General features: G+C 40.4%; 1 protein-coding gene across 1 annotated transcript in view; it reads right to left on the bottom strand.

Annotated features, from left to right (window-relative positions):
• The window catches only part of LOC126260577 (cilia- and flagella-associated protein 43), a 299972-nt gene that overhangs the window by 211500 nt on the left and 75631 nt on the right, over positions 1 to 12841 (bottom strand). The window contains exon 9 of the mRNA XM_049957946.1: positions 10661 to 10855. Within this exon, the coding sequence (XP_049813903.1) occupies positions 10661 to 10855 (195 nt within the window). The remainder of the gene's footprint in view (positions 1 to 10660; positions 10856 to 12841) is intronic.

The following is a 12841-nucleotide window of genomic DNA, read 5'->3' as shown; positions in this document are numbered from 1 at the left end:
AAAATTATGAAATGGAGCAATAAACAAATCAATCAATGTATCTATGCCTTCTGGTACTTTCTGCATGTGTTGCTGGCTGCTGTTGAGCATAATGAACCTTGAGGCCAGCTGAGTCTGTGGTGGCTGCGCTGCAGGTGCAATGCAGAAACAGGTATGTACATATATTTAGTAACTTCCTTAAGCTGCATTCAGATATGTTGTGCTGTCTAGCACATTTTGCATGTTGTACGCCACTGCAACACCATTTCTAGATGTGACCATATCAAAGGCATTTATAGCAGTGCATGACATTCTGAACATAAGGAACTATGGTGCTCCTCATATTCAAAATGTAGGCCAGCATAAGTAATTTTAAATAATTGGGATGGGACATATTAAACTTCTCCCAGTCTTGACTTTTGTTTCAGGATATGGTGAACATCAAGAGTTTTCACATCTGAAGTCAGTTTCTCCAAAACTTCTTCATTGGTGATTTTAAAATCTATTTATCCTATCAGGCCCTGCTTGATGATAAGGAAATGAAGTACACAAAATTTTGCTAGCTTGTGGTTTGCCTTAGCTCCAACACTGTTCACCCACTGTACCAATTTGAACTCAATCTACATGTGGTTTCCACTTTTCATAGGTATATTGATAATGACATCTTTTACTCTAGGCATCACCTCACAGTTTAGTTTACCTACTGACATATGGTGCAGTCAATCAATTTTATACTTAGAACTGTTAAGAGGCTGAGACATCCCTTCAGCATGTACCAAAAATGGACCACAGACATCTAACCCATATTGGTGGGCATCATGTCAACCCCTGTCTATTTTGTCTACTCTTGTGGTATGTTGCTTTTCCATCTCATGAGAACTCCCTGGGTTGGGGACACTAATCGCTCCACTACTTTTGATCTCTTCTGTATTCCCCAAACTGTCTCAATCCTCTTGACAATCATTACTGACACCTGTTTTGAGGCTAAGTTGTTGGGTTCCTTGGATTCTCCTTCATGTGCTACAGTAGATTTTTTACACTCATTTTTTGCACACATTAAGCTGAGACATATTGTTGCCCTTCCCTTTCTTGACAGTTTTCAGTGCTCTTTTACCGCAGTATGTGTACATACCATTTTCAGGTCCACTATTAGGCCAACTCATTTCTTCGGTACTGCACTCAGAAGTTTTACTGTAAGTTCACTGTCCTTATGTATCCTGTTCCTGCACTGCCAACTTCCACTCCTGTATTGTCCTGACTGACATAACTCACATTCATAGCAGTCAATGTAATGTTACCCATCATTGATAACACATTGTCCTATATTAGTTTAAGTTTGTTTAGCACCTTGTCCTCCACTCTCTCAGTTTCCATGAAGCCCCATCACAGTTTCACATCATTTCTGTAGTGTACCAGAATACTACTGTATCTGTACTGACAAATGATATTCTACTTCCTAGTGATGCAGCACAAAATACCACAAACATACTTATGGTCATCCAGAGCACTGTCTCTGCTACAATGTTGTTGTGACAGATGTGAGGCACAGACACAATCACAAGTCTGTCACTTAACTATTAGCGCATAAATGCAAATTTATTAATAAGACACAGAATGAGCCAAATCAAGCAGGTTATGTTGAACAGAAAGAGCAGATACAGAAGCAGAAAGCAGTACATTCTTATCTGTAAAATACAAGTAATTGTCTCCAGCTTGTGAGTCATACCTCAGAACTTGTAAAGCAGTCTAAGGGTTCTGTACAGGCTTGTAAAACACTGGAGGCTGAGGAAGATTTGATACATGCAACTTTAGTAACAGCAAAGACATGGAGAAGAAGAATAACTTAAAAAGCTTCAAAATTTTCTACTATACATATCTGGAAAACACATACAGGGTGTTACAAAAAGGTATGGCCAAACTTTCAGGAAACATTCCTCACACACAAAGAAAGAAAATATGTTATGTGGACAAGTGACCGGAAACATTAACTTTCCATGTTAGAGCTCATTTTATTACTTCTCTTGGAATCACATTAATCATGGAATGGAAAGACACAGCAACAGAACGTACCAGCGTGACTTCAAACACTTTGTTACAGGAAATGTTCAAAATGTCCTCCGTTAGCAAGGATACATGAATCCACCCTCTGTCACGTGGAATCCCTGATGCGCTGATGCAGCCCTGGAGAATGGCGTATTGTATCACAGCCATCCACAATACGAGCACGAAGAGTCTCTACATTTGGTACCGGGGTTGCGTAGACAAGAGCTTTCAAATGCCCCCATAAATGAAAGTCAAGAGGGTTGAGGTCAGGAGAGTGTGGAGGCCATGAAATTGGTCCACCTCTACCAATCCATTGGTCACCAAATCTGTTGTTGAGAAGAGTACGAACACTTCAACTGAAATGTGCAGGAGCTCCATAGTGCATGAACCACTTGTTGTGTCGTACTTGTAAAGGCACATGTTCTAGCAGCACAGGTAGAGTATCCCGTATGAAATCATGATAACATGCTCCATTGAGCATAGGTGGAAGAACATGGGACCCAATCAAGATATCACCAACAATGCCTGCCCAAACGTTCACTGACGTGATTGCACAATTGCGTGCGGATTCTCATCAGTCCACACACGTTGACTGTGAAAATTTACAATTTGATCACGTTGGAATGAAGCCTCATCCATAAAGAGAACATTTGCACTGAAATGAGGATTGACACATTGTTGGATGAACCATTCACAGAAGTGTACCCGTGGAGGCCAATCAGCTGCTGATAGTGCCTGCACATGCGGTACATGGTACGGAAGCAACTGGTTCTCCCGTAGCACTCTCCATACAGTGATGTGGTCAACATTACCTTGTACAGCAGCAACTTCTCTGACACTGATATTAGGGTTGTCATCAACTGCACGAAGAATTGCCTCATCCATTGCAGGTGTCCTCGTCATTCTAGGTCTTCCCCAGTCACGAGTCATAGGCTGGAATGTTCCGTGCTCCCTAAGACGCCGATCAATTGCTTCAAACGTCTTCCTGTCGGGACACCTTCGTTCTGGAAATCTGTCTCGATACAAACATACTGCGCCATGGCTATTGCCCCATGCTAATCCATACATCAAATGGGCATCTGCCAACTCGCATTTGTAAACATTGCACTGACTGCAAAACCACGTTCGTGATGAACACTAACCTGTTGATGCTACATACTGATGTGCTTGATGCTAGTACTGTAGAGCAATGAGTCGCATGTCAACACAAGCACCGAAGTCAACATTACCTTCCTTCAATTGGGCCAACTGGTGGTGAATCAAGAAAGTACAGTACGTACTGACGAAACTAAAATAAGCTCTAACATGGAAATTAAGCGTTTCCGGACACATGTCCACATGACATCTTTTCTTTATTTGTGTGTGAGGAATGTTTCCTGAAAGTTTGGCCGTACCTTTTTGTAACACCCTGTATAGCTGGCTCAAGAGTGTGAGTCAAACTGTTACATCATAAACACAATCAAGTGCAGATTCAAAAGCAGTATCAACAACACCCAGCATTGAAGGCATGTTTATTATGAACACCAGTGTATGCATAGAAAAGAACTGAACATCTGGATGAAGTGTTCTGCTGTTTGTACAAAATCTGATTATTCCACAATTTACAAACACGGCAAACACAAGAAATTCTGAGAATCATCCAGTAATTATAGATATTAAATAACAATTAGATGTTGTTTGTTGGGTTTGAATTGGTGATTCACAGTGTGCAAACCAGCAATGCTAACCACATCACCATACTGAATGCAGCACGGTTTGCAGCGTTGCTCTCTCTCTCCTGCACAAACAGGGAATAGAAGTTTCAGACATTCTCACTGGAGCTAGCTGCAGCACCCTGTATCTATATCTTGTCAATGGTCCTTTGTATGACAGTACTGGTGGATCCTCATGATATAGTCATGTTGTCACATACTCTTCATTATGATGAGAACTGAAAATAACCCCTCCTGATGAAGCTTTGCTGTTATCAAGCAGGCCTTCAGTTTCCTTGAATGAGTAGCTCCCATCGTAGGTCTGTGCCTCTGGACAGCTGTATGATTTCATACAGGAGACATGGGTAATATTTCCACAGTTTTTCCTTCTTGATCAAGTGTCATACTCCTTGACTTCATATGAGCCATCAGAAATGCAATGGAGGTACAACGTGGCCCAAAGTAACACCCTAGTACAGTTCTGATTGTCTCCATTTCTGCAGAGGTATAAAAATCCTTACTCAGTATCCTGGGCTTTGGTTAGATGGAAAGTGACGCCTAGCTGGAACATTTTGTGTACTATAAGCCCACTCACATGATTTGTACTTGCACTCTACAAGTTAACATCACCCATCCCAAACAATGAGCGTGCTTAAACCCTTGTACACAGGATGCATACAGTGTCAGATGCAGATAGTTTACCTAAGGAGTTGGACATTTAAGGGCAGTGTTCAGAGACAATGGATACTCAACCCAAGAAATTAACAGGACAGTCTCAGGGGGCAGATAAAGAGGAGAATGTGCCAGCAAAGTCCATAGCTTTACTTTCTTTTGTTGGAAATATTTCGTTAAAATTAGCAAGAATCCTTAGGAATTTTAGGGTGAAAGTAATTTTCTGCCCACCATCTAAGATTTCAGACCTGCTGGGGTCAATGAAGGATAATTTGTAATTGCAGAGGGTGGGAATTTACAAAATACCTTGCCAGTGGGGTGATTTAATGAACCGTGACAATGGCTACCAGCTGGATAAGCCATGCAATCCCATCATCTCTGAGATCTACTCCTGACAAAGATGCCAGAATACTCCAAAAACTGTGGGGAGCAGCAACAATGGAGACAGCTGACCTTGCAGTTCCAAAAGCGAGGGTGCTGCAACCAGGCAGTGTTGTTCTTCTGTCACCGTGATTCTGATGTTTGCAATGGCAATACTGTCAGTGCACTATGTAAGGCTGAGTGGAGAATATCTCTGTCAATCTTGATTGCTCACCTGAAGATAACTAGCAGGTCTCCAGCTGAAATATCTTTGAGTGAAATTTACAAAAACTAGCTGCAATCACAAAATCTTTTTGAACATTTGATTTGGCAGGAAAATTTGTAATTTCACATCAAATGCTGTTATGGGGAGGGGATGGCCTCATATGTAAGAAATTTTGATGAGCTACATGGTAAGATAGCAAACATTTTAAGCTCTTTACTTTTCTTAATAAATTGTTGGGACCATGGAATAGTACCAAAATTTGCACAGTGACATTTTATTAAGACGCCCACTGCATGGAAGGCAACGGAAGAGGCCAGTCATGCTATTGTTAAGGAGGGAATTTGTTATACGAGATGAAGGTTGCATGCCACTTCAGAAGAACTGTTCCATCAACATCTAAAGATTGCTGTACATCTTTCTCCTGTATCATGGGACTCAGCTGATGCAGTGACTTCAGCCAAGTTTTATTGGATATATAAGCATGCAAGCACTGGGCAAATGTCAAAATTTAATCATTTGGGGACACAAAAGCCATCACCACAGGGAATATCTGCACATTGTTCCATAGATAACATCCTGGAAAAGAATTTGGATGATGCGCAACACAAGAAATCAATTTTTCACCTACACCAAGTGCAGTACCTCTGATAAGTTTCATTAGTGGTGTTGAAGAAGCTGTGTGATGCCTTCCTAAACATGCTGCAGGAGAAATGATAAGTGAAACATGTCATGGTCTCTTGCAAGCTCCCCCCTCAATGCAGTAATATAACCTTTGAAGAAGGGGCTGCACTACAAAATCTCCAAGTGGATCCAGACATACTGGTCGTGAAGGCTGATAAAAGTAAATCAACTGTTCTGTTACCCCATAGTTTGTGTTTGGAGAAGATGTATGGCCTACTTAGGGATACTACGTACAGGAAGATTTATCATGACCCTACTGCATATGTGCAACGAAAGACATGTGCACTCTTGAATTCTTCCTCATTTCCTCCGGAGACAGTCAAACGGTCAAGACCACATCGCAGCATACCACCATTCCTAAAGTGCAAAAACAAGGTCTTCCTTTACAGCTTATAGTGAGTAATATTAAAGTCACTACATATGATTTAGCCAAACATCTTGCTTTCTTGCTGAGACCACTGGTTGGCAAACATTCACATCATATACGAAACTCTGCTGATTTTATCCACAGACAGTGCTATACACCTACGTTGTTCATATCTTTTAGTGAGTTTTGATGTAGAATCTCTATTTACAATGGTAACTCTTGCTGATTTCCTAGCATTCATTGGTAAACAGTTTGAATTGGACATCACTAGTTCATTTAGACATACTCTTTCCTAAGGCTATTTCATGTTTAACCAGGAATATTTTGAACAGATTGATGGCGTTGCCATGGTTAGCCTCTTGTGTCCCCTGGTGGCAAATATTTTTAATGAAGGATTTTGAAGAAAAAGCACTTGAATCAGCAGTTCTTAAAGCAACCGTTTTTTGGAGGTACGTGGATGATACTTTTGTAGTGTGGTCCCGTGGAGAACTCCATTCATGAGAACATTGAATTTACTATGGAATTAGAGACAAGTGATTGTTTCCCATTCCTGGATGTTTTGGATAGACAAAAGAGTGACGGTTCTCTTGGAGTTGCTGTTTACCATAAGCCCACTCACACTGATTTGTACTTGCACTCTTCATGTTGCCATCACCCATTCCAAGCCATGAGTGTGCTAAAAACCTTGTACACAGGATGTATACAGTGTCAGATGCAGATAGTTTACCTAAAGAGCTTGCACATTTAAGGACAGTGTTCAGACATAATGGATACTCAAACCAGGAAATTAGAACTGGGGGGCAGATAATGAGGAGAACGTGCCAGCAAAATCCTTAGCTTTCCCTTCCTTTGTTGGAAATATTTCGTTAAAAATAGTAAGAATCATTAGGAATTTTAGGGTGACAATAATTTTCTTCCCACCATCTAAGATTTCGGACCTGCTGGGGTCAATAAAGGATAATTTGTTACTGCAGAGGGTGGGAATTTACAAAACACTTTGCCAACGGTGTATGACCTATATAGGGCAAATAATGCACACAGTGGAAGAATGTTGTACAGAACATACATGTTGCACTCACCTTATGCAACCCAGCAAGTCTGCAGTTGCGGAACATTGTATCTCCAATCTACATTCAATGAGTATACCAAAACATTAATTTTGGCCACAGCAACATGTTTTTGGGACTCCATAGAAAAATATCCACTGAATTTTGCGTCAGGGGCAAATTTAATGAACTGTGAAAGTGGCTACCAGCTTGGTAACACATGGAATCCCATCATCTCTGAGATCTACTCCTGACGAAGATGACAGAATACTCTGAAAACTGTGGAGAGCGGCAACGGTGAAGACAGCTGACCTTGCATTTCCAACAGTGTGGGTGCTGCAACCAGGCAATGTTGTTCTTCTGTCACCATGATTCTGATGCTTGCATGGCAATACTGTCACGCGCTATGTAAGTCAAAGTGGAGAACATCTCTGTCAATCTTTGATGGCTCACTCGAAGGTATCTACCAGGTCTCCAGTTGAAATACCTTAAAATGAAATTTACAATGAACAGCTGCAATCATAAAATCTTTTTGAACATTTGATTCACTAGGAAAATTTGAAATTTCACATCAGATGCCTTTACAGGGAGAAGATGGCCTCATATGCAAGACGTTTTGACAAGCTTCATGGTAAGAGAGCAAACCTTTTCAGTTCTTGACATTTCTTAATAAGATCTTGGGACCATGGTATAATACCAAAATCTGCCACAGTGACACATTTTACTAAGACACCCACTGCATGGAAGACAATGGAAGAGGCCAGTCATGCTATTGTTAAGGAGGTGAATTTGTTATACGAGATGAAGGTTGCATGCCACTTCAGAAGAACTGTTCCATCAACATCTAAAGATTGCTGTACATCTTTCTCCTGTATCATGGGACTCAGCTGATGCAGTGACTTCAGCCAAGTTTTATTGGATATATAAGCATCCAAGTACTGGACAAATGTCAAAATTTAATCATTTGGGGACACAACAGCCATCACCACAGGGAATGTCTGCACATTGTTCCATAGATAACATCCTGGAAAAGAATTTGGATGATACGCAACACAAGAAATCAATTTTTCACCTACACCAAGTGCAGTACCTCTGATAAGTTTCATTAGTGGTGTTGAAGAAGCTGTGTGGTGCCTTCCTAAAGATTCTGCAGAACTTGTCATGGTCTCTTTCTAGCTACCCCTTCAATGCAGTAATAAACCTCTGAAGAAAGAGCTGCACTACGAAATCTCCAAGTATATCCGGACATACTGGTCGTGAAGGCTGATAAAAGTAAATCAACTGTTCTGTTACCCCATAGTTTGTGTTTGGAGAAGATGTATGGCCTACTTAGGGATACTACGTACAGGAAGATTTATCATGACCCTACTGCATGTGTGCAATGAAAGACATGTTCACTCTTAAATTCTTCCTCATTACCTCCAGAGACAGTCAAGTGGTCAAGACCACATGGAAACATACCACCAAGACTGTACAGTCTCCCTAAGGTACACAAACGAGGTCTTCCTTTACAGCTTGTAGTGAGTAACATTGATGAAACTACATATGATTCAGCCAAAAATCTTATTTTCTTGCTGAGACCACTGGTTTGCAAACATTCACATTGTATATGGAACTGTGCTGATTTTATCCACAGACAGGGCTATTCACCTAAGTTGTTCACAGCTTTTAGTGAGTTTTGATGTAGAATCTCTTTTAACAATGGCACCTCTTACTGATTTCCTAGCATTAATTGGTAAACAGTTTCAGTTGGACACCACTGGTTTGTTTTGACACACTCTTTCCTCAGGCTATTGTATGTTTAACCGGGAATATTTTGAACAGATTGACAGCTTTGCTATGGGTAGACAATTGTGCCCCCTGGTGGATAAGTTTTTTATGAAGGATTTTGAGGGAAAAGCACTTGAATCAGCAGGTACCGTGGAGAAGAGAACTCCATTCATGTGGACATTCAATTTACTATGGAATTAGAGAAAGGTGATTGTCTCGCATTCGTGGATGTTTTGGTTAGACGGAAGAGTCTTTTGGAGTTGCTGTTTACCATAAGCCCACTCACACTGATTTGTACTTGCACTCTTCAAGTTGTCATCACCCATCCCAAACCATGAGTATGCTTAAATCCTTGTACACAGGATTCTTACAGTGTCAGATGCATATAGTTTACCTAAAGAGCTTGCACATTTAAGGACAGTGTTCAGAGACACTGGATACTCAACCCAGGAAATTAACAGGACATTCTCAGCTAAAACCAAGAACCGGAAGGCAGATAAAGAGGAGAACATGCCAGCAAAGTTCCTAGCTTTCCTTTCCTTTGTTGGATATATTTCGTTGAAAATAGCAAGAATCCTTACGATACCAAGAATCCATCTAAAATTTCAGAGCTGCTGGGTCAGAGAAGGATAATTTGTTATTGCAGAGGGTGGGAATTTACAAAATAGCTCACCAGTGGGGTATGGCCTATATAGGGAAAACAACAGGCACAGTGGAAGAATGTTGCACAGAACATCAATGTTGCAGTTGCCTTCTGCGACCCAGCAAGTCTGCAGTTGCAGAACATTGTATCTCCAATGGACATTCAATGGAGTATGCTGAAACATTCATTTTGGCCACAGCAAAATGTTTTTGGGACTCCAAATAAAAAATCCATTAAATTATGTGGTGCTGCATATTTAATGAACTGTGACAGTGGCTATCAGCTGAATAAGCCATGGAATCCTGTTATCTCTGAGATATACTCCTGATGAAGATGCCAGAATACTCCATAAATTGTGGGGAGCACCAACGGTGGCTTGGCAATACTATCAGGGTGCTATATAAGATGGAGTTGAGAACGTCTTCATCAGTCCTCAATGCCTCATCTGAAGATGACTGACAGGTGTCCAATTGAAGTATCATTGAGTGAAGTTAGTGACAGCTGGCTGTAATCCCAAAATCTCTTCTAACATTTAATTCACAAGGAAAATTTTAATTTTCACGTGTTGATTAATGTTACAACTATAAATGTACTGATATACATATCCTGCAATCTGAGTCATTCCACATCATTTTGATAAAAGAGTCATTGAAATAACATATAGCTCATGTAATGAACATCTTTTACTATGTTGTTGGTCTTTTCTTTTCTTTTCTCTTCTCTTGGAATCTAGCAAAAAGTCTGGCACAACAGTGATTCATCATCTTGGATATTCCTGATATATCTGTTTGTATTCTCATCTAGTCTAGTAATTCTCATAATACACCTAGGAATAGCTCACTGTTCATTCCTCAGTTTTTGAATGGTTTTCATAATGAGACTCCACATCTTAGTATCATAATTAAAAACTGGTAATGCACACTAACTAAACTGATTTTCTGTAGTATACATACTACACTATGGTATGAAAAGCATCCAAGATGTAGATGTCTCACACATATTTTTTAAATTTGTTTGAAAAATACTGATCATTATCAATTCAACGGAATAGATACATGGAACACAACTCTGTTACCATCTGTCTTCAAACAATTTTTAGACTTAGACTTTCTTATGAGTCGTAGGCAATGGTTAAAGTAGGTGTGCAAATTGTATAAATCATCACAATAATTGACTTGTTACCATACATGCTGGCTTTGGAATGTCACGTTTGATTATGTGCTCCCATAGTAGTTCAAGCACACCATCCATCATATCCACCAAAGCCCTCTCACGAAAGTCATCTGCCAATTCAGCTAAACGCCGTGCTTCTTCTTCAGCAGCAAGTTTGTCCAGTATCTCTTGCTCACTAGGTGAAATATATGGTTTTGCTTTCACCTGTAAATAAATATTTCTTTTTATCATGAATGTTACAGAAAAACTCACATTACATTAGAAGTTTCTACTTGTTTATCTGCTATAATTTTACACAAATTTTGTAAATACAATTTTCTGTTAATGACAATAATTGCCTCAGGACTGTAAAGAAACATGTGTTCTTTCTGTTATAGAGGTAAGTGTCTGTTATGTACAATTATTCGTAGAGAAAGAGAGACGAGAGAGAGAGAGAGAGAGAGTCTGCAAACATAGGTTATGAAATTAATTTAAGTATGTATCTAAAGAAAAATTCACTCGAAAAAACTATAAAATTACAAGCAGACAGAATGTGTGGTCTCTTTAGCAGGCAAAATTGAAGGTACTGTGATATACATGTGCAAAAGTAAAAACTATCCTACCTTTTGAAACTGTTAGGGGAAGAAAGAAATTAAAAATGGAAGTGGTAGTGTGATTAAGAACTAGCAGATAAGCAGAAAGTAGATGAGGAAAAACAAAGAGAGATATAGTGAAACAAGAATATAAAGACATGAAAAGTAACAGGCTAAATCAATAAGTAAATAAAGAATTACTGCAAAAATATCCACATCCCCACGTTTTTAAATTTTTTCGATATTTTAGTAGTATTTTTTTAAAATTATTTACTTATTAATATACACTACTGGCCATTAAAATTGCTACACCAAGATGATGATGTGCTACAGACACGAAATTTAACTGACAGGAAGAAGATGCTGTGATATGCAAATGATTAGCTTTTCAGAGCATTCACACGAGGTTGGCGCCGGTGGCGACACCTACAACTTGCTGACATGAGGAAAGTTTCCAGCCAATTTCTCATACACAAACAGCAGTTGACTGGCGTTGCCTGGTGAAACGTTGTTGTGATGCCTCATGTAAGGAGGAGAAAAGTATACGATCACGTTTCCGACTTTGATAAAAGTCAGATTGTAGCCTATTGCGATTGTGGTTTATCATATCGTGACATTGCTGCTCGTGTTGGTCGAGATCCAATGACTGTTTGCATAATATGGAATCGGTGGGTTCAGGAGGGTAATACAGAATGCCGAACTGGATCCCAATGGCCTCGTATCACTAGCAGTCGAGATGACAGGCAACTTATCCACATCGATGTCACAGATCGTGCAGCCACGTGTCGATCTCTGAGTCAACAGATGGGGACATTTGCAAGACAACAACCATTTGCACGAACAGTTCAATGACATTTGCAGCAGCATGGACTATCAGCCTGGAGACCATGACTGTGGTTACCCTTGATGCTGCATCACAGACAGGAGCGTCTGCGATGGTGTACCCAACGACGAACCTGGGTGCACGAATGGCAAAACGTCAAAACGTCATTTTTTTTGGATGAATCCAGGTTCTGTTCACAGCATCACGATGGTCGCATCCGTGTTTGGTGACATCACGGTGAATGCACATTGGAAGCGTGTATTCGTCATCTCCATACTTGCATATCACCCGGCGTGATGGTATGGGGTGCCATTGGTTACACGTCTCGGTCACCTCTTTTTCGCATTGACAGCACTTTGAATAGTAGACATTACATTTCAGATGGCTCTACCCTTCATTCGATCTCTGCGAAACCCTACATTTCAGCAGGATGATGCACGACAGCATGTTGCAGGTCCTGTACGGGCCTTTCTGGATACAGAAAATGTTCGACTGCTGCCCTGGCCAGCACATTCTCCAGATCTCTCACCAATTGAAAATGTTTGGTCAATGGTGGCCGAGCAACTGGCTCGTCACAATAAGCCAGTCACTACTCTTGATGAACTGTGGTATCGTGTTGAAGCTGAATGGGCAGCTGTACCTGTACACGCCATCCAAGCTCTGTTTGACTCAATGCCCAGGCATATCAAGGCCATTATTATGGCCAGAGGTGGTTGTTCTGGGTACTGATTTCTCAGGATCTATGCACCCAAATTACGTGAAAATGTAATCACATGTCAGTTCTAGTATAATATA

The sequence above is a fragment of the Schistocerca nitens genome, chromosome 1, assembly GCF_023898315.1.
Source record: "Schistocerca nitens isolate TAMUIC-IGC-003100 chromosome 1, iqSchNite1.1, whole genome shotgun sequence".
Classification (NCBI taxonomy): domain Eukaryota; kingdom Metazoa; phylum Arthropoda; class Insecta; order Orthoptera; family Acrididae; genus Schistocerca; species Schistocerca nitens.
This window is presented reverse-complemented; position numbering and strand designations above follow the sequence as displayed.